The sequence below is a fragment of the Artemia sp. Qi Xiang Cuo genome, chromosome 11, assembly GCF_049724085.1.
Source record: "Artemia sp. Qi Xiang Cuo chromosome 11, ASM4972408v1, whole genome shotgun sequence".
NCBI classification, from domain to species: Eukaryota; Metazoa; Arthropoda; class Branchiopoda; order Anostraca; family Artemiidae; genus Artemia; species Artemia sp. Qi Xiang Cuo.
In genome coordinates this window covers 29238185-29261737 of record NC_142804.1, presented here as the reverse complement: position 1 = coordinate 29261737, position 23553 = coordinate 29238185, and the positions used below count along the sequence as shown (strand labels likewise).

Sequence of the window (23553 nt, the reverse complement as noted above, 5' to 3'; positions counted from 1 at the left end):
AGAGGATTATTCAGTGCCCTATAAGATGAGGTATTTTGATAAATAAAACTGTTTATTTGATGCTTTTGCAAAAGGAGTAATAGAAAAATCTGTCCATCGGCTACTTTAAAAAGCTTTTTTGAGCAATTGTTGCGATTTTAAAGATTTTTTTGGTTTATAAAGAGATTTTTCATTATCTATTCTGGCAAAGTAACATATTTTTTGTTCTGTTTTTTTATTGTATTGCGATAACAGCAAATTGTTCTTTTGATTTCTTTGTCTACCTGTCAAATTTTGATTTTATCATTTCCTTAGCCTTTGCTTAAATAGGAAGATGTCACGTAGAAATTAAAGACCTCTCAGGAAAGGTTGAAGAACTCAAACTGAAACTAGACTGTTTGAGTCGTGAGAATGAAGTTTTGAACAAAGAGAAAACGAATTTAGAGTCTATGAGAACAGATGACGGCCTCAAAATTGAAGAATTGATTACAAAATTGAGGGAAGAAAGAGAGTCACGCACCCCAGCTACGGATCTCGAAAAAGAGTATAGTAAAATGAAAGATGAATTGGATCTCATTAGAAAGGTATATTTTAATTAGACTAAAATCCATCTTACATTAAGACGTGGGTTAAGATTATAATTCTAGCTACTTTTTTGTGTATTGTCGTAATTTTTAGTTTCTTAAAAGCTTGTAGTCGGCAGCAGGGACTTCTTGGGCCTTAGGTTGATAGAGGTGTATTTAAAGAAAAACGAATTATATTCTTTCTAACAATTAATTTAGACGACGTCTTACAAAAAACAGCTTAACTTAGATAAAACTTAAGCAAACAGAAATTACCGAAAGTAAAGCAGTGCTACCACACCTTTAAACCCATTAAAAACTAGAGTGACTTAATTGTTTTACTGCAAACGATTTGAATATTTTGAACTGTGTGTTTTTTAACTGCCATAACATCAACAAAAGGAAATTAAAGTTTACAAATTCAAGCTACCACAAATAGAAGTGAGACTCTCGTCTTCTAAAACTCTGTAAGAATCTGGTGCCTTTGTGCTTTACTGAAAGCGGTATGAATTTCGCACAGAGTGTTTTATTTGTTGAAACATTCACAAAAAAAGGAAATGACAATGCAAATCCAGAGTACAGAAAAGAAAACAAATACTTGAAATAATAATATTCGTGACTTTCAATTTATTCTACTATTTTCAAAGATTATTTTGTTGTTTTTTTTGCCAAATTGTTTTGGCAAAAAAAGAAAAAAAACATTAACTAAAAAAGAAGAAAAAAATATTCACAAAAAAGAAGAAAATGACAATGCAAATGCAGAGTAGAGAAAAGAAAAGAAATTCTTAAAATAATAATATTCGTGACTTTCAATTTATTCTTGTATTTTCAAAGATTATTTTGTCTTTTTTTGCCAAATTGTTTTGCAAAAAAAAAAAAAAATTCACAAAAAAGAAGAAAATGACAATGTAAATCCAGAGTACAGAAAAGAAAACAAATTCTTAAAATAATAATGTTCGTGACTTTCAATTTATTTTACTGTTTTAAAAGTTTATTTTGTCTTTTTTTGTAAAAATTGTTTTCTGTTTTATTCTACTTAATTCAAACGTATAGAAAATTCATGCTCAAGCAAAATTTAGAAACGAACTTTTCTTTTTTTGAAGAAATCTGTTAAGTTTTTTGAAGGAATATTTTAAATGGGCTAATGAATAAATGGTTTGCTACTTGATCTGCTATGCATTTCAAAGAAGCCTATTGCAAAAGAAGAAAGTGTTGAGGAAATTTCCTGCATATAATGCAGGAAATAAAAGGAACTAATAAAAGGAAATAAAAGGAACTGATGACACATAAAAAGAAGGGTTCTTGGAAGTAAGAACAATTTTTGATTTGTCAATGCTATAATGATGAAATAAAAACAGTTTTGAATATATCCTGCCTTCATTGATGTGCAATGTCACACTAGTCTTCCGTCAAGAGGATGTAAGGGGTCACGCAACTATGGTAATTTCTACCATACTATTATTTATAGTAATTTCTCTTCGCTTTATGCCTGACTTGATCCTTCATTTGAGCTTCTATACGTTTGGGTTACGTTCATAGTTCACTCGGAGTACATTGGTAAATTTATTGCGATCAATCAACTGCAATCCTGCTAATGAGCTCAAAATATCTAATAATCTTATTGCATCTGGACAATGACAAAATTTGGCCTATTTAAACTAATTTGAGCCTGTTTACCTTCAGCCGAGAATCGAAATTATCAACAGTGTGCTTCATTGATGCCTGAAGTAACGCTTCTGTTGTTGCAGTACTAAAGGCTATTGTGTCATCACAAAATTATAGCTCTGTCACATTCCAGCGACCTTTAGTAATAGCAGTAACTTGAGAGTTTAAAATTTGATAATGTGGAAGATGGTTGGAATAATCTTAGAAAAATAATTTGTGAAGTTGCTGAAAGTGTCGTAGGGAAGAAAGCTAGGACTGCAGCTAAGAATATTAGTGAAAAAGCTTTATGTTTAAAAGAAAGGAAAAATGACTTTCTGAGTACAAGTACAAGAATTATCTGAGTGATAGATCATATGAAAGCAAAAGGAATGTAAAGAAAGTGGAGAAAGCATTAAAATATGAGCTAAGGAGGTGTGAAGCGGAGACCATGGATGAAATTGCCGACGATCTGGAAGATGCAACTAGACGGCATAGTAGTAAAATATTGTACTGGCATGTCAATAAATTGAGAGGGAGCAGTCAATCCGGACTTGGCCCAGTTAAAGATAGAAATGGGGACACAATTAGCGATAAGGAAAGAATTAAAGAGAGATGGGCAGAACATTTTAAGAATTTTCTAAACCGAGATAGAGTTGCAGGTAAAGATATAGAGGAAAATGAAAAAGTTTGTGATACCTTGGGTGTGAGGGAAGATTTGTTTTGCGAGGAATAATTAACGACAGCACTAAAAGGATTAAAAAATATTAAATCTCCAGGTGCTGATAGTGTGGTAAATGAGTTTGTTAAATATGGTGACTCTGACGTTGGAAATAAACTACTGAAGATTATGAATATGATTTTTGAAAAAGGGGAAGTACCTAATGATTTTAGGAAAACCTTAATTAAACCATTTTATAAGAAAGGTGATAAGAGTGATTGTGGTAATTATTCAGGTATTAGTCTGGTCTCTTTAGGTAGCAAATTATTTAGTAATATGATACTTTTTAGACTGAGAGATGCTGTAGACAAATTTTTGAGAGAAGAAAAGAGCGGTTTTAGAAAAGGTAGATGATGTGTTGACCAAATTATCACTTTTAGCTAATAATTGAGAAGTGTCTGAGTTATAAAACACCTTTGGTCCTCAGTTTTATATATTATGAGCAAGCGTTCGATTCTGTTGATAGAAGAGCTATAGCAAAGGTTTTATCCTTGTATGGTGTACCAGACAAATACATTAAAGTGATAAGTGCTATGTACGAGAGTAACACGGCTGCAGTTAAGGTAAGAAATGAGGTTAGCAGCTGGTATTGTATTAAATCAGGAGTTAAGCAGGGCTGTGTTCTATCTCCCTTTGTATGGATTATTTTGATGGATTTTGCATTAAAGAGCACAGGAAAGGCAATAGGAGACCACGGAATCAAATGGGGAGGAAAAAGTCTCCTGGACTTAGATTATTTTGATGATTTAAACATCCTAGAGGAAAGTGCGAGCAAAATGAATGAACTTTTAGCGGTTTTGCGAGTTCAGGGTGCTAGAATAGGTCTGAAAATTAATGTTAAGAAGACTAAGTCACTAAGGTTAGGAATAAGTGAAGATGAAAAGGTGACGTTGCGTAACGAAAAGATTGATAAAGTGGGCAGCTTCACTTACCAAAGATGGTGGGAGCAGTGAAGATGTTAAAAGTAGAATAGCCAAGGCTCAGGGTGTTTTTTCACAATTAAAAAAAGTTTGGAAGAATAGGAAGATAAGTCTGCAAACCAAGATTAGAGTATTAGAAGCTACAATGATGACAGTAGTCAAATATGGCTCTGAAGCATGGGCGCTTCGAAAAGCGGATGAAGATTTGCTAGATGTATTCCAGAGAAATTGCTTAAGGATTGTTCTGGGTACCCGGATGACTGACCGAATTTCAAACAATGGGCTGTACGAAAAAGGTGGTTCAATACCGATCTTTAGGGCTATAACGAAAGAAAGGTTGAGATGGTCAGGGTACGTTGGGCGGATGAAGGGTGACAGATTGCCGAAGATTGTTCTTTTCGACCAACCGTCTAGGGCTAAACGGGAAGCAGGTCGTCATCGTCTGGGGTGGGAGGACGTCATAAAGAAAGATTTAAAGGAAATTGGAACTTCGTGGTAGGGTGTAAAAAAGGAGGCTTTGAATAGATTGGGATGGAGGAGGAGCGGGCGTAGCTGTGTTGGCCTCAGGCGGCTTGGTGCTGCGGTGAGTTGTTAGTAGTAGTAGTAGTAGTAATCCTAAAACAGCAATCAGAAACACAATTAGGTATGTCATTGATGAGCAACAGGAAAAGAATTGGACCTGGAACAGATCCCCCGGGACTCCGCAAACCATAGTACCTAGTCTGGATTGCCTGGATTTTCCCTCAAATTAGTATGGTTAGCTAAGGAAGCTCTTTTTAATACCAAGGGCTTAACCACGGATCCCGCACGCCCCATATTTTTCCAAGAGTAGGTAACGATCAACTGTGTCGAACCCATTTGTCAAATCGAGAAACACAGCACCTACGCTAAAACTGTTATCTAAAGCTGCTTTGATTACAGCAGTTGGATGTATCTATGCATCTTCAGTCTTTCTGTTCGTCCCAAACCAAGCTGATTACTATTTAACAAATTCAACTTATCTAAAAAATGGTCTTCCTATAAGACAAGAAATTACAGGCAACACTTATATGGGATGGCAATTACTAAGGTTATTTCTATCACCACCATTATAAAGTGGTGTCACTTACTTTTTTTTAAACAATCTGGAAACTTTCGTGTTTGAAAGCAATAGTCAATCAGTGATGTTAGAACCCCAGGTGCAGATGGAAAAATATATTTAAGAATTTTTAGACTCACTAGGTTATTACTGGACGAAATGTTTTTCATGTTGTACACGGCAATCCTTAGTTAATCTGAGTTGACCTTCATTTAATAAAGTGGTATATCTTGTGGGGACGGTAGTGTTCATCCAAAATACGTGTCTTCTGGACTTGGGTAAAATAAAATAATATTTAATTTCAAAAGACTACCACAAGCTCTACTAGAGCCGAATTCGCTTTATGTATCAGGTAAAAGAAATTAAAAAGAAAAAAAAACAGATACAGCAAGACAAAAGTAAAGAATATCAATCAAGTGCAAAAATGGTCAATAAAAATTTAACACAAATTAATAAAATATAACAAAAAAACTAATGTCGAAGAAGTAAAATTAACTTAATACGATTAATGCCAAAAAAGAGGGGGGGGGGAATAAAATAATCATACAATATGACAAACAACTATCACAGGCTAAAAGAAAAAAGAATAGCCGAATACGTATTTCGAGTCAAATACTGTAAAAATAAAAACTATTGAAATCAATATGTGTAAAGAAATAATTACAATTAAAGAAAGGATTGTATGAAGGCCTAGATTGAAAAAAAAATAGAACTCAAATAAGTACCAAAAAAGGGCAAAACTAAGTGGCGATAGATAAAAAAGTGGGCATAGTTATTGTGACCATACACCATCAACTAAAATTAGAGAGGGAGGAGTTCATTTTTGTTCAGGACGCATATCAGCATTTATTAAGGTGCTTCAAAATAAAGAGGATAAAACTTTTCCGGAACCTCTCTGTAACAGCATGGATTGGAGAGTAAGTTGGGATTACTAAGGAGACTAAGTGGGGGAGTTGGGGTCTAAAGGGGATGTGAAAATCGGGGAAAATGTCCTCAGTACGGGGATTAGAAATGGAGGATTTGGCAAAACACAAACAAATTTTTTCCCTCCTTCCTTTTTATTTGGTAATGAGTGTGGCTTTAAGGAGGGAGGAGCATGGGATTTTGCTCTCTTTGTAAATTAATTTTAAAAAACAAAGTTTTTCAGAGGGAAGTAAAGAGCGCAGTTGAAATTTAAAACGAACAAAAATTATTACTTCACAACCTATCTAATATATATCAATAAAACTAGTAAAAATGAACCAATCAATTATGTTTGTAAATTATATTTCTAGGATTGTAAAAAACTAGCGCTTTACTGAAAATACAAAATAGTATAGGAGTTTTGGTAGAGTAAAAGCAAACCGATTAAGAACACTTTTTACAGTATAGAAATAAAGCCTTTTAGGATTATTGCTTTATTTTTTCACTTCTGCGCAATGACTCAGTCCAATGACTGGCTCTTGTTTTGGTTCTTTAAAAGGACATGTCATGATTAGTTTGTAGATAAGTTCTAAGTAAAGCCATCTTGATAGTATTAGGACTATAGACTAGTTTTAAAATTTGTATCTTAACTTGAAATTCTCTGTTGTATAGAGAGAAATAACCGAATTTGGAGAGTTTACATTATGGCTTATTTGATCTTCATTTCGAGCAATACTAAAGCGTATTTCTTACAATTTAAGATTGTATATTACTCACTATTGGGGTTATAGCTGGGGAGACCAAGTGTTAGATGAAAGACCAATCCATAATTTTTGTGTGCTGTTCAATGACTTTGCGGCTATTAAAATAATATTTGCTTTTAGGCTTATGTTTTTAAGATAATTTTAATTGTATACTCAAAGTTACTAATCTCACAGCTGGTGTAAAACTATGAAAAGGTTTATAGATTAGTTCATTGTTGTCAAGCTACGTACTCACTTTGGACACCTAAATCAATATTCTTGTTTTTTAATCTTTGCTTTTGTGTTTTCAGTAAAGCGCTAATTTTTCTTATAATCCTAGAAGTATAGGGAAACATAATTATTTGGTTCATTTTTACTAGTTTTATTGATATATATTAGATAGGCTGTGAAGTTATAATTTTTGTTCGTTTTAAGTTTCAACTTCGCTCTTTACTTCCGTTGGAAAAACTTTATTTTTTTAAATTAATCCTCGCTCGTTTTTGATTAAAGTTTAATATAATGTCAACACTGCCATGCTCTTTTTTATTTATACGGAATAATTTATGTTCGTTTTAAATCTAAACGTTGCTCTTTAGTTTCAGTTGAAAACTTGTTTTTTCTATATGTAATTTTTAATCACCTCCTATCTAGGTGAGATAAGACACCTCTAGAGAATACTGCAGACAACCTCGACAGTTACAAAAAACTCGACAGATATGTTCCTTTAGGCTTAGGGAGTTATTTGACCTGTCCCTAAATAGAAAAGCCACCCATTACTTAGAAATGAATCGAAAATTTTAAAAAAAGATCATGTCTCTTGTTGGTACGATAAATCATAAATGGTATTATAAACTGATTTTGTTTTCATTTCCAAAAATTTGGGAAGAATTACTTGAATTCTCCTACAGAACCGTTTTCATTTGTCTTTCTTCCTCTTTGGATGCACAATCTTACGTGTGGAGAGAATATTACGGTGGAATTGTCCAGGGGAAATTTTCAACGAAGATCAAATTGTCTGGCAAGATTTTTCCGTGGAAAAATATGGGTAATATCCACAAAGGTGGTGCAAGGTGTCACTTTCCTTCTTATTGCAGTAAAACGCTTCTGGTGTTTTTTTTAATCCTTTATTTAACTGAAGTGATTTGCTTCATAATTCATTGGTCTATTATTAAGGAGGGGTGATAGATCTTTGTGCAAGGGCGAAGAGGATAAGATCCTGCACAAAAAACTGTATCTAGTCAATTGTGCTATCGACTAGATAGCACCATCATAAAGGACCATATGACACCAGAAATTATACTTTGGGTGTCATTACCGGACTAGAAAGGCTGGGAAGAATAAAAGGGGTGCTATCATAATCTCAATGGTTCTTAATATTAATTAGGCTGACCCCTTAATATTAATTAGGCCTTGTCTTCATGATGACTTTTTCAGGTAATGTTCCCGTGCTTTTTTAGTTTTTCAGACTACCTCAGTCTCCTTTCGTGCTTTTTAAGGCTCAAAAAGGCAAATCAGGCGCATTTGAAATGGCTTTTTTCAGGAACGTTAGTTTCTCGATGAACAAAAAACTGTTAATGGTTCGGCCGACTTCGCCTGAAAAAGCCATAATGGATAGAGGGCCTTATAAGGCCCTCTGACTAGCGGAAACTAGAAGGCTACTGTAACAAAAGAGAGTCTGTGGAAAAATAAGGATAATGTCCACAGGGGTGCTGCAAGGTGATATCTCCCTTCTTGTTGTACAAAAATGTTTCCGGCGTTTATTTTAATGTCTTATTTAACTAAAGGGATTTGGCTCATAATGAATTGGTATACTGTTAAGGAGGGGTGGTAGATCTTTGTTTAGGGATGGGGGAAGGGGTAAGATCCTAAAAAGAAGTTAGAATGTAACCTGACAACTAAAAAAAATATCGCAGAAAAAAAAAATGCAGATGGGTTTTTGTTACTATGATTTCTCTACAGGCTATAAATTACAAATAGTGTTATCCTGTCTATTAAATAGTAAAAATAAGTAAATAATTTGAATAAATAAGTATAACAATAATTAATCCTTCTTTTAATATACAACTTTGAGTGGTTCCATAACCACATGCCTACACTTCTCCAACCCCTAAGTGGCATGGGGTTGGGATCGGGGGCATAATTTGCTATGAAGCAGATGGGGAAATTGCCCCTCCCAGACCTCAGTTTTACCCCCAGACCCTAGTTTTTCCTCCCCCAAGCTAAATTTTATTTTATCCAAAAATGTTGTCAAAACTAAGATAAGTCTGCATAATTCAAGCACCCACTGAAACAGGTTAGTTTTCTTTAGTACCTCATTGACTTTTTTATTACTATATGGCTCGTTTTTTCAGTTTTATTTTTCATTTTCACTTGATTTGGAAAATTGGCTCCAACTCTGACCCCCCCCCCCTCCCCAACAGGATTGTGACAAATTACGCAATTCGTTGGGATATAGGTATAGTGATCAACTAAGAATGTCGTTGCAAATCATGAACTGGGTGACCTTTATTCCTTTTTGAATCAAAATGTTTGACAAAATACCTTCCCGGGACTTGCTTTGAAAAATGAGTGCATCACATTTACAGAAACAGTGAAATTATCTGAAAAATAATCATATAGAAGGGACAAAACAATGACTGAGAAAAAACAAACAGGAATCGAACGCAAGACGCCCTAATTTCAAAATCCAACGCTCTACTAAGAGAATGCCTCTAATAATTTAGTTTTATATATTGGTGTTTGTACCTTAATTATGTAGCTTATTAAGGGGGCTTGGCTCAATGGTTCAAAACTCTAATTCTGAGGTTTGCAAGTTCTCTCTGTTTCATTCCCCTTCCCAGTCCCCTTAATATTAATTACGTCTTGTCTTCATAATGGCTTTTTCAGGTAATGTCACCCATGAAAAAATATGGATAATGTCCATAGGGGTACTGCAAGGTGACATCTCCCTTCTTATTACACAGAAATTTTTCTGGCGTTTATTTTAATGTCTTTATTTAGCTAAAGTGATTTGGTTCATAATGCATTGGTCTATTGTTAAAGAGGGGTGGTAGATCTTTGTTTAGGGATGGGGGGGTAAGATCCTACAAAAAAAGTTTCTCTAGAAAGTTTTGGAGGACGAACAAACGGGAAATGTTCCTGCAAACCTCCAGTTAAGAGCTTTGGACCATAAGTATTGCAATGATGTCGTTTTATACTTCCAAGCTTTTCAAACAGTTCGTGGTAGTGAACTGTATACTAAGAGCGACCCGTCTCAATTGTAACCGAAAATCTAAAAAACGGAATTTTGATACCAATAGATACATACAAAAAATTGGATTTTTATGGAGATTTTCAATATATAAGTTTTGTCAAGTTTAGTCTTACCCATCAAAATGTATAAGCCTGAGAAAATTTACCTTATTTTCGAAAATACACTTAAATAACAAAAATTTTCTTTTTTAAATAATTATATAAGATGCAGAATTTTTTTCAAAGTTTTTAAAAAAAAAAACTGTTTTGTGAATTGAATTATTTTATAATAAAGAACCGAACTCAAGCCCAAAGGAACTGAACCTTGTAATTCATTCGTAAATCTTCATTATTTTATCTAGAAGCTAACTAAAACGAATTTCTTTCTCAAATTTTTACATAAGGGATCGATCATAAATAGTGTCAGTCCAAAGGATCTCATTTAGTGGTTATTAATAGAAGTTTTGTTTAGACTTTAAATTGACAATAATCCTTAAAAAATCATCATAAGGAAATCTACTTAAGAAATGATACCGAAAGTGTTATTTTTGGTGCTATATCACCCTTACGGATGTTAGAATTGATAAAAATCACGTAGATATGAGCAATAGCTATCAAATGAGCCATTAAACGTCACTCTAAAAAGTTCGGGTAGCCCACTAGCCCCAGCTTTTCCACTTGAGACATGGCACCAAAAGTGCCGTTTTAGTGCCATTTTGAAACTTGTTGATGGTAGAATTTATGGAAAAGACGTAGATATGAGCAATATCTTTAATATGAGCTGTTAAAAATCTGTCTTAAGATGTTCTGGTAGCCTGCTAGCCCCACCCCTTGAGAAATAGCACAAAAAGTGTCATTTTTAGTGTCATATGGCACTAGTAGAGGGCGTAATTTATAAAAAGCATGTAGATTGGAAAGATAGCTTTGAGTGAGCTATTAAGCATCTCTCTCTGATGTTCTGGTAAACCGCTAGCCTTGGAAAAGAAAAGAAACAAAACGGAGACAGATCAGGGCTCCTCGTGCAAAAAAGTGATTTTCCTTATTGTTCAAGGTGGGGGATTGTAATTTCCCTTTACTAGGTTTTCGACTGTGCTAATTCCAGTGGTACATTTTCTATTTTGATCTGACACTATTTTCTAGGGGTTTCAGGCTTTAGGAAATTACCATAAATTTCTTTTTGCAATAAACTTTTACTTTTAAGACGAACTGAAATAATAGTTACCATTCCTGAATCAGTGTTAGATGACAATTTTTTCACTAGATACTTTTTTTGTAAACGTGTTTTTTAACTTTTGCTTATTATGGGCTCTGGTTCGCTCTATGCTAGGTTGCAGCTGCTGCTACAACCATGATGATCCTGAGTGCACGCTTCTGGGTCAACTCAATGTGGTCGCTAAGTTCACTTGAAAATTGCGTATTCGAGACCGGACATGCATATTCCAATAGCAGCCTGACAAAGGATAAGTAAAGACGGATGGAATGCATTTTGATGCAGTTAAATTTTTAACAGTTACAACATTGATAGTGAAACATCTGCCTGTTTTACAATATTTGAAACATGCATGTCCCACTTAAGACTATCGGGAATTGTAAAACCAAGGAGCTTAACGTGTTTCACTAGAATTTTGGGGGGAACAGGGTCTTGAAAAACTGGAGTGGATTTCAAGAAGTTTATCGTCATTATATTTGATTTAACGGAATTTACTTTCATATTTTGATTCTTCGCTTCATCCGAAAAATGGGTTCGGATTTCGAGGGGATCACTTTTAATATTTCTATGACATGCTTCAAGGTTCGACAAGTCATCCACATATTTCCATCTTTGGGAGAATCCATTACCAATTTCATTGATTATGACTAGAAATAAGAATAGTCCCAATAATGTTCCATGAGGAATTCCACAGTAAATAGGGAGGGTGTTAGAAAAAATATTTTTGTATTTTATAACTTTTGATCTATTTGAAAGGAACGATATAACAATATTTACTAAGAGAGGGTCAAGTTGAAAGTTATTCAATAATAAACAAATTAGGATGTTGTGGTTAACCATGTCAACCACTTTCAGGAACTCGACTAAGACATGGTTTAGGCAAACATTTGATTTCTCGAGGTAACTTAGGATGGTATGTACCAAGTGCACAAGGAAATGGGCGGTGAATGTTTTCCTTAAATTACCAAATTGTCGAATATCAATTTGTAGACTAATTTTGAGTACATGCAGTGGGTTTAGTGCTTAAATATTATTTATATAAATTGCACGTGTTCTGTGAGAACTTTTGTTAAAGCTATTGCTAAAGTCAGCTGAGTAGGCGCAGGTTCAGCGCAGGTGCATATTTTTAGGTAGCTTATTCGTTGAATTTTGGGACCTTGCTTCATACTTGTCAAATTATGACTTTATGTAATTTTATAGGTTGCTGCTCACAGAGAAAAACGATTTAAAACTTACAGAGAAGAAACAGATAGTAAACTAAAGAAATTTCAAGATAGAAGAAATGAGCTAGAGGAAAAGCTATCAAGGAATGAGAATATGGTTTCACTGAAAACTAAGGAAATGCAACTTCTTCAAGATTCCATTAAGAAGGTAAAATAATTCAAACTAATAATTTAGGGAGAAGAAATTTCAATATGGATTTCAATTTCAAAGGGTCGTGGGTTTAAGTGAATTGGCTATTAAGGAAAAATAATAAATAAAATTGTTTAAAAATTGAGAATTGATCCAAATCCGTTTAATTTTCCTGTGGAATAATATGAGTAAAAGCTTTTAGTACAAAGGGGGTGTTGCTCTTTTAAAAATTAAATTGGCGGTGAGATGCTTAATCTTTTTTTCTAAGAAAATTAGCTGCAACAAGTGTAACAAATGAATTTATTCAGGTTAGGTAGACTTTTGTTGACTTTTCTCGAAAATTTAATGTTATACCACGTAACAGAGAAATTGGTCTCAAAATGTAAGTGGTTAATTATGACTACATGGAATAAGCATCTGATTCCGGACTCTTACTTATTGGGGTTTTTCTCGGTTAATTTTTTTTTTTGGCTCACTAGTGTTCCAGTAACATCATGTTACTTTCTTATTCTGTTTATAATTATGAAAGAAGAAATAACAGGTGCTAGATTGACTTTTCTCACGGTATATATTAGGTGATTTGAAAATCATTCTAGCTTCTTCTTTTTTTTAGAAAAATATGGACTATTGATAATCGCCCGGACATGGCGAAAAAAACAAACAAGTACGATATATTAATTTCTCTTTCTTGATTACAAACAGCTTGAAAATGAAACACCTACAACTGAATTGGTATATTCATAGGTAATGATAGTGAATAATTAAAAAAAATGAGAATGCAATAACAGGTAAAAACTGTAATTAAGACAGTGAACGTTGAGAAAATTTTCTTTTTTTGCACATACTAATATAAGTCTGGATTTCACATTCGGAAGCCTTTATCAACGGACAACAAATTAGATGAAAATTGAACAACTAATACACATTAGGAAACAACATAAAAAGACGAAAAAACCAATTTCGCGTTTTTGTGTTATTTTCTAGTATGCATCTAGTGTTTAATCTAGTTTTTCTTTCTCCTTTTTTTTTTTTTTTTTTTTTTTTCGTTGATAAGTGATATGAAGTTGAAATATTCGGACTTTTGTAAGAATATGTATAATTTTATCTCAACATCCATTATCGGAAGTAGAAGTTTCCCCTGTCACTGCAATTTGGTTTTAATTATAAATGCAGAGGCAGTATAGTCTAAGAAATTATTTATAATAAGAGTTTTGGCCATAAAATAATAAATTGTTTTTAAGCGCCAATTTAACGAGCTTAATATTATAATAGACCTAATATACCTATATAGACCTATAATAAACATAATAGACCTATATAGACCTATATAGACCTATAATAGACCTAATAGACCTATAATATACCTATAATAGACCTAATAGACCTATATATACCTATAATATACCTATAATAGACCTAATATACCTATATAGACCTATAATATACCTATATAGACCTATATATAAGTGCATTTATTTGTAACTAAACTCATGGGTAAACTCAATGGGATTTCATGCAATTTATTTTTTATAAGTTTTTGGTTTGCGAAATAGAATCAAACTGGGGCCTGGGATAGTTCCTGGGGGATGAACTCCTGGGGATTAGCTACGCCAATAGGTAATAGAATTTTTTCTAGTCACAAGAAGAAAACAATAAACTTCAAAATGGAGTTTTCAGCTTACAACGGCAATTGAATCAATATCAGAATCAAGCTGAAACCCGGCAAGAAGAATTGGAGCTTTCAAATCTCGTCGCCTTAAAGGCTCAATGCTCTGCCGATGAGCTCTCTACTATCGTTGATGTTGTCAAAAGTGTACGACAAGGTGAAGAGGCAAGTCTGGAGAAGCTATTGCTACCACGTGGTAGGTTTTCTTCGGTCTCATTAAGCTATGTAGAAAATATCCAGAATATAAGTGTTATCTTTTTTTTGCATATCTGTCTGCTTGTATATAAGAATTATCATCTGTTATCTTCTGCTGTTTTCGTAGCGGTCATGTTATTGAAGGTCTAGAAGAAAAGAACAATCACCCAGTAAAACTTACTTTTTCAGGAAATTTGAATCCGGGAAAGAATTCTTTTACGCTGAAAAGGATCATCCTTTTGTATGCTGATGCTAAAATGAATTACTTTTATCGGTGCTGGGATTATGTACTAGAATTAAGTTTTATCAAGAGAATTGTTAAGTCAGAAAAAAATGTGGACATCTCTTTCGAGTCGAAACATTTTCTTATTAAATCTAGCCTATAAAAACATCGCAAATGCAGTGAGCTTTAAAACGAAATTGCTCACTTTAAGAAGGGGAAGCTAGCCCCATTAACCCCTTACTTAATAACCGTGGAATCTCGGCGCCTCTTGCCGCTCTCTACGATCGGGAGGTTGGACCTTTGGTCTTTGCAAATGGCCCTTGTTTCAGTACCTGTTGCCCTACTTCTTCCAGCAAGGTAGAATTTATAAGAAGGTTTATTAAATTTTAATTTATCTTTCAAATCTTTGTAGCCCATTTATGGTATTTGGTGATTTTTATATATATTTAATGAATGTTAGCCTTCAAATCATAAAGGAATGGAAAATTATATTTTCTAGTGCTTAGAATGTTCTGCCGATGAGCTCTCTACTATCGTTGATGTTGTCTAAAGTCTACGACAAGGCAAAGAGGCAAGTTTGGAGAGCTTTTGCTTCTACGGGGTAGTTTTTCCTCGCTCTAAGGAAGTTAAGTGGAAAATATTTTTGGATATTTATGTTCTATAAAATGATACTAGAGTTTCACTTCTGTTAAATATGGATCTAAGCTTAGGTCCAATCTAGTAAATTTCTTTGAGAGAGAACTTCTGTGGTTTAATGCTAATCATCTTACTCAAAATTTTTATTTGTCAAGTTTTTCTTTTTCTCCTGCGTTTCTCAGGTTTTTCCTCATTTATCTGAAATCCTCAGATGTCAAGTCTTTCAAATGAAACTATTAGTAGCATCTATGGTTGGTATGCCCGATTTTGGGTTTTCTTATTGATGATAACCTGTCTTTCAAACGTCACATTGATTTAATTAAAATAAAGACATACAGAAGTTTGGTATTTCAAGGAACCTTATACATACTCTGGATTAATTTTGAAAGTCATTCTTTAAAGGTGAGTCATGTCATGTGGAATAAAATGCCTGATTCAGCTCGAAGGGGACATTCGTTTAGCTTATTATTGAAAAAAAATGTTGAAACATTTTTGGCTTTTTTGTCTTTTTTCTTAAGGATAGATTGGATTCTATGCTGAGTGATGTTATAATGTTTATAATCCTCTTTTTTTGCTTTTTATCTCTGATTTAGTGCTTAAATGGCTCGTGTGTGTTCCATCCTTTACGGACCTAGGAGCCTTTGTGGGGATTAGTACCGTATATTCATTGTATTTTTAATTAATTATGGATAAATATTTTCTTACATGTACGAGGGATATTCAGGAAGTAGATTACACATTAAAACTGAAACGGAAAAGGTTATTAAAAAAATACTATTAGTCTATATCGAGTTGAAAGACATTTGTTGAACACTAGGTTTCAACATAGTCGCCACTCTGACTTTGGTGCTTATCATGGAGATGAATGAGCCTGGTAATTCCTTCTTTGTAAAATTTTCCCGCTTGGGTCTTCATTTTTGTTGGTTTCTGTTGAGATTTCTGGTACCCATCTTGCAGAAAACTTCGGGTAACCGAGCTTATCAGTTATGATTTCGTGCAACAAACCTCGCAAAATGTATGGAAAACTTAGCAAAAGTTCAATGTTTTCTCGGACTTCTTCATCAACTTTTTGAACAGATTTGACAGTCACTATGCTGCATCTTCTACTTCATTCTTCACCCTGAACATTTTTTCGGCATTTTTTAGATCGAATGCATCATTGATGCACGCCACCTTAAGTGATAATGTTGTCCCCATAAACTACACAAAACGATAGACTTCTATCGGGTTATAGCTTTTTGCAGACCAAAACCCTACTACCGCACGTACCTCACTGTTCGTGGCATTTTCAAAAAAGGCAGATATTTCAAAATGTCACTGTTACTCGATGGGATACAACACGAACCTGTCGCTAGCACGGCTAGATGCCGACTAAGTGGCGTAATGACCAGATACTAAGATGACTGCACAAGACCCGCTCCTCGCGGGCACAGATGAAAACACAATCTACTTTTTTTATAGCCCTAGTAAGGGTTGCCAACTGGACATATTTTATGTCCAAAGGACATATTCCTATGTGTCGGGACACAATAACATAATAAGGCAAATAAGGGACATATTTTAGAAACTTGGGACATAAATGGGACACATTTTGTACATTTATGACATAAAACAAAATATTTTCCTATTGGATAAAAAAATGTAAAGAAATGTCCCTAGCACCAAAGTTGTGCTAAATCTACTTATCGAGCACCAAATCTACTTAACCACATACTTTGTACTACTTTTGCATATTTGATGCTCTATTTTTCGGAATTGCTTGTTCTTTCCCAAAGACATCTGTCTACAAATGTTCTTGAAATTCTTTGAAAGTTTGTTTTCTTTCATCTATAAACGATTTTATTTCTCCTTACTTTTATTCTGCAGTCACTTCTGGCTTCCAATATCCAGGCAAAACATTTATCTATTTATCAAGCATTACCAATTAAAAATGAAAAGTTAACAAAATGAATTTTTTTAACTTTTGTAACCCCCCCCCCCCCTCGTCTTCTTTTCCCCAAATGTATCTGATAGAAATTTTGATATAACCATTTTGTAAAATAAAAAAAGAGCCCAAAGATCAAATAAAAAACCCTTGGGATTGACAAAACCTTCAGAGCCTGGGGATAAGGGTTGTAAGTTATGCCCGGGGGCATATAAGGTTTTTATGGATAAGGTGGTTCTGAAAACTTTAGAAAGGGCTCATTTGATTTGAAATTGATTTTTTTAGTTCTCTTTTAAAAATCAAAAGTGATAGGACAACTAGCCCTCTCGCCTCCCGAAGTCCTTTTTCCCCAAACACATATTCTCTCTAAATTGTGAGATGGACATGTTGTTTATATTTATCCAAAAAAACATGTAACAATCCAGAAATAACTTCAGAAGATATACATTGTTATAATAATTGAAACTCAAAACGACCAGAAATCATAGGCAGCGCAATAGGACTACTAAATTAAAGAGTGACGTGGGCACAATGTATTATTTATTATATTTGTTTGTTTTTTTCCTGACCAAAGCACTTCGCACAGAAGGAGTTGTCTTAGAAACTTCGGAAACGGCTAATTCGATTTTAAATAGAAATTTATAGTGGTATTTTTAAGAGTCAAAAGTAAATGATATCTGGCATTCTCAAACGTTACTTGACTCCTGGATTGTACCTTATGGCATACACAAGATACACTCTGATTATTGAAAAGCTACCAAAGGAATTGAAAATGGTGACCCTCATGCCGATCATATCTGTCAAGGGAAATTCTCGTTGGAAGATGAGCCCTAAGCTACAAAAAGTAGTTTTTTCTTACTGTTTGCATTTTTCGTTTTCATTATATTTGGTCTTAACTGGCCTCTTTGAATGAAGTTTACAATACATCTTTTGGTCAATAACGCAAGTCTTTAAAAAACGACAAGTTTTTGAGATTTCAAGATCGATATATTATAGACAAAAAATGGACATAATTTGGACAAAAATGACACATTTTGGATGCTCAGGGGACATATTCATGGACCAGAAAGTTGGCAACCCTGGCTCTAATATTATCGATTTTCTTCTGTTTTAACAGAGTGGTCATTTTATTGACTATCTAGTAAAATTGGTCAACCGAAGTGAAAGGATACTCTGTCCAAAAAATTGGAATCCTTTGAAGAATTCCTGTATACTGAAAAGGATGGTCCCTTTTGTACGCCGACTCTATAATGAATTACTTTTGCCAATGCTGGTGTTATTTGTTAGAAGTAAGTTCTGGAAAGAAATTTGTTAATTCAAAAAGAAAAGTGTGCTCTTTTAAGTCAGAACATTTTCTTATTAAATCGAACCAGACAAATATGGCAGATACTAAGAACAATTGCTCAACTTTAAGGAGGGGACTGCCAGTCCCCTCCTTAAGGAGGGGACTGCCAGTCCTATTAGCCTTTTATTTCATTACCATGAGATTCTTGTCGGCTCTTGTCGTGTCCCACAGTCGGGACATTGAGCCTTTGGTTTAATATAAAGGATTGATAACATTTTAATTTGTTTTTCAAGCCTTTGTATCCCATTAATGATCCTTGGTGGTCTCAATATAGATGTAATGAAATGCTAACCTTCAAACCATAACGGAATGGAGAATTATGCCTTCCAGTTCTCAGAGTGTTTTCTTTCCCATAACTGGAAAATAAAATATAACTGGTGTGTTTTATTATGTTGAGTTCAACTGATTCATCTTTGTGTCTTATTAATGAAATTCGCTCGCATATGAGTGAACTTCTGTAGTTGTTGGTGAGTCGTCTGATCACTGTATAAATGATTATTCCGTTGAAGAGCCTGTATATAATGATTGATAGTACAAAGAAGAACAAATGTATACCTATAAGCATACATACTTTAAATGTAGGTCTAGGTGAGGTTGATGGGAATGATGTACTTGAAAACTGTGACCCTAAAAGAGCTATGAAAACATTGCATCATGCAATAAATGATCAACTAGATTATGATTGTCCTTATAAGACACAGTGCGCTTAAATAAATTTTGGCTAACTAAAAATAGGAATTTTTTATTCTCTCCTGATTCCATCCCAAAATTTACATATAATAAGAATGACCAAAAGTGAATAATGTGTGGTATTTCTTTAATAATATGATCTTATTTGGGCTATTTGATTATTTTATCATATACTCATTTCAAGCGCTCGCGGTTTGGCTTTTCCAAAACACATGGTTTCCTGCCGATTACAGCTTTCAGGCTACTACCTTCCTTCAAAGCTCATTATTTTTGTGATTCTTCTCATAATGTTCTAAACTTGTCATACATTTAAACTCTTTGCTATTTTGACAAATTTGACCTGGGAATATTATTTGATTTAAAAGTTACAAAACTATTGGCAATAGCTCTTAGAACAAGAGGAAACAGTTATTTAAAAATTCTTTTAGAAAAGTAGGACGTAAGAAACCAAGAGAGGAAAGTATATAACAAATGAAAAAATCAAATCAAATAAATGAGAAAACGAGGAATTTTGTCAGCCAGTGGTAAAATATGAAAGACGAAGAACAAGCAAATATTTCAATAAGGACCTCGGCTAAGTCGTACTCAGTGCTAAAAAAAACAATAAAATCTAACCTTTCGAAGTGTACCTGACGAAAAGAGAGCAGATATTGAATAAAAAACAGCCAGGAATCAATGAAAGAGAATTCACCAAAATGCCTGAGGAAGAATTTTTTACCTTGCAATAGTTTTAGCTTGTCTGCAATTTTGGTTTTCATTAGATGTGCGGATAGGTTCTCTTAAATTAGACTGGGCAAAATATTGATTGAATCTTTTAATATTAAATTGTTATAAATTGGGCTTAACGAATTATCTTCCGTGTCTCTATTTATAGTCAAATTTCTCTTTATATGTTTTTTTTAGTTCAATTGCATCTTCAAAAAGAACTGAATGTACAGGATTTTCAAAAATATGCAAGGCTAAAGCTAAATCAAAGTTGTCACTTTTATTTTTATTTTCAGAACTCAGGGACTTATCTATTGAAATTTCGCACTCATGTAATCGTTTCCCTAGTTGCTGATGGGTCCTACCAATGTAAAATTTCCCACATGAACGCGGAACTCTGTAGACCCCACTATCCAGTATAGGGTCAGTTTTATCCTTTCCCGAGTTGAAAAAATGTTCAACTTTTTCTCCGGGTTTGAAACAAACAGAGATCTTTTTTTTTGTTTTTCCAAGTTTGTTGCTGAGTTTCGAGATGTATGGTAAAATGGTGAAAATTGTGTTCTCAATTGCCGGAATAACTGATTGGGGGACGAGTTCCCTATTTTACTGTATTACCTATTTTAATCGTCTATCTATGATTTAGGTAGACCATAAAATTTTGGGGCTGAACAACCTTTGGGGAAGAGTTTTTTGTACATTTGAGGGGTAATTAGTCTACTATTTTTGGAGTTTCTAATTCTTTTCTCAACTGCTGTGTGTATTTATCTATGGGATCAGTTTTTATTTATTTGTAAGTATTTTTATCCATTAGAAGGGTATTTATTTTCATTTGATAATCTGCAGAATCCATAATTACAACTGTGTTTCCTTTGTCCGCTCTTGTAATTACTGTTTTTTTTTATCTATTTTCAAATTTTGTAGGATTTTAATTTCTTCCTTTGATTAAGTTGAAAGCGAAAAAGATGGCTTATAATCAAGGATGCTCTTTACTCAATCAAAGGAAGAAATTAAAATCCTCCGAAATTTGTCCTTGTCGAAATATTTGCTTGTTCTTCGTCTTTCATATTTTACCACTGGCGACATAGGAGCGTGTTATAAACATGGGGTATAACTGAACAAAATTTTATTGATTTTATTATAGTTTATCACCCAAATTGCTAATTGATAACAATGGCATAGAGCTGAAAGTACAAGAAGTTGTTGTAGAATTTTCAGTAACTGTTTTGCTAGGACTGGTTCTGATGACACTCGGGATCTTGGTATCTCCCTATTTCATTCCCATAAAGAATACTTAACTTCAATCAGAGGATACCTATTCCGTATAGCTCCTATGATTTCAAAGGATTCCAGGACATCATGATAAATGAAAAAAGCGGAGATTCTCTAAGCATAGCTAGACCTTCTGTCAATGTGTTGAGACGCCTTACTTGGGAATTCCAAATACAGTTTTCCATGTCTTGAACTTACGTTTCTCCTCGGGGATCTTTCCTAATAGAAGGAAGATTCCCTGATTTTTTTTTTTTTTTTGTTGGATAAGGAAAGAGACGAAACTAATTTAAGTAAGTACCGACCGAGTTCGGCTCTGCCTCACTTGTCGTGAAATTTTAGGGAAAATATCGTAAAAACTAATTGTAACTTATTTTGAAAAATATTGTTTTTTACTAAAAAGCTGGGATTTAAATCAGGCTGCTCTTCTGAACAAGCAATTGCAGCCCTTTTACTTAAAATCCGTGATTTGTAAGATATTGGTAGTTATGCAAGGCATTTGCACTCGACATCATTCTATTATGTTTGAAATATGTTGAAAGTTCATATTCCGTGTGCAGATGACAATTCTGCTATCATTGGATAGCTGAGATTCAGCTTTATCTATCTACTGATTGACTTTTTTGAAACTCCTTTTGCTTCTTCTGTAGCTTGAAAACATGTCGAAAATCTTTTAAAAAACGAATAGTTTCCTATTTCTTAAGTAAATTTAGCATCCTGTAAGAAAACGTCTAATTGTATCTTAATTCTGGCTCGGTGAATGAATAGATCTGAAGTTAGTGAATTCATTTATATAAGTATCTTGTCCCTTTGATGTAAACCACAGCTGAGGGCTTGTCAAAAAATTGCATATTTCAGAGGGATCACAAGCCTTAACTCTAGAAACTAGGGATCAGCATTGGGTCATAGAATCCTTGTTGATGTTCAAGGCAGTTGATCTCAGGTTAGTTCTGTAAATCACAATTGAATCCGTCAGGGTCCATGTTAGAGCAACTACTATTCCTTTGGTATATTGATGGTCTCTCAAATTTACTTTTTCATAACAATAGTTCAGTGTATTTCCATTAGATTTTATGTTTAACACTATCTAGAATTTAGGTTCGTGATAATTTCACTATATAGATGGCGCAAATTAAATTTTATAAATTCTTGCTTGGCGACATTAAAGCTTTAGATGACGCATTACTGTGAAAATTGGACATCCGACCGTCAAAAAAGGAAAGAAAAATTGGGCAAAACGTGAATTAAAGTTGAAGTGACCCAGAAAATCTCTCTAATATAGTTGTTTTTTTCAATATTATGAAGTAAAATTGTTTTATTGCAGTGTATCCCTTATAAGCGGTCATGCAATAGAACTTTACCAGTGAAGTGACATCCCTGCACTAGCAAATAATTTACTTCAATTGAGGTAAATTTCCTTGCTCAAAGTATTGAAACTTGAGAGCGTAAAGTCCATGATTTTCATAAAAATACACTGTGTGGTGTTCATTAACTGCTGACTTCGATAATAATAATTTTAAGGACTTGGTTGCTCTAAAAAACTTAGGGCCATGGCAATAAAAAAACGGAAAATTCAGTTTTAAATGACATAACGAAACTAACATAAACACTACATAAACATGAACACTGAATTAACAAATTCATTTAAAACATAAACACTGAATTAATATCCTCTTGTTTAAGTTTAAAATTTAGAGATATTGAATTCGGGAAAACAGTTAATTTTTTTGAAGACATTTTAAATTATGGCTTTATAATACATATACAGATGTCAGTCAATTGGCTTCACAAAGAAAGAACAACCTGAAATATAAGTTAGTATTTAAAACAAATTATCCACAGCTTATTTTCTCAAATAACCAGCCATTTGCTGGTGTTTAGTTGAGAGTTATATAAGAATTTATATAACATTGGCAACAATGAACTGAACCGTAAATGACCAACAGTGCAGAAACTTCATAAAATGTTGTAATTCCTTCTTTCTTTCAGAGGCAGCGTATTTACGTCAGGATCCTATTGATTGTTTGAAAGCCTTGCTGGTTAGTGGTCAGTGTCTTAGCGAAATAAGTAAAAGTTTGAGTTATCTTCGGACAGTGGTTAGTGAACAATACGGGAAGAAAGTCGGAAAGCAAGCTTCTAACGTAACATGCATTCAACAGTGAGATTCAAACAGGCATGCACACAGGACTTTATAGGGGGGGGGGGGAAGAGGGGATAACTTCGAAAAAAAAACACATTGGGTTGGCAAATTATTTGGAGAACTTAGAGAAGAAACTTAGAGATTTGCAAAGGGAGTAAGGGCTCGAAGCCATGAGAAGAAGAAAAATTCTACTGAAAACAAAAGTTAAGCAAAGTCCTAACTGCTTTAAAACTTTCTTGTCTTTTGAAAAAACGAAACTTTATGTTTTATTTTGCATTTTTTGTGTTATGAAGGAGTGAACGACTGACCCATTGCCCTTCATGCATTATATCTTCAGTATTTGTTTGTTTTGCTTTGATTTTACTATTATTTGCTAGTTTTTTTTTTTTTTTTTTTTTTAAAACTCTAGTGGCAATGAAAT

The 23553-nt window shown here is 33.8% G+C and overlaps 1 protein-coding gene across 1 annotated transcript in view; it reads left to right on the top strand.

Annotated features, from left to right (window-relative positions):
- Positions 1 to 23172, top strand: part of LOC148946849 (uncharacterized) — a 70535-nt gene extending 47363 nt beyond the window's left edge. The window contains exons 4-7 of the mRNA XM_089097163.1: positions 309 to 563; positions 12190 to 12360; positions 13979 to 14204; positions 22982 to 23172. Of these exons, the coding sequence (XP_088953289.1) occupies positions 309 to 563; positions 12190 to 12360; positions 13979 to 14204; positions 22982 to 23154 (825 nt within the window). The 3' untranslated portion in view covers positions 23155 to 23172. The remainder of the gene's footprint in view (positions 1 to 308; positions 564 to 12189; positions 12361 to 13978; positions 14205 to 22981) is intronic.
- The last annotated feature ends 381 nt before the right edge of the window (positions 23173 to 23553 follow it).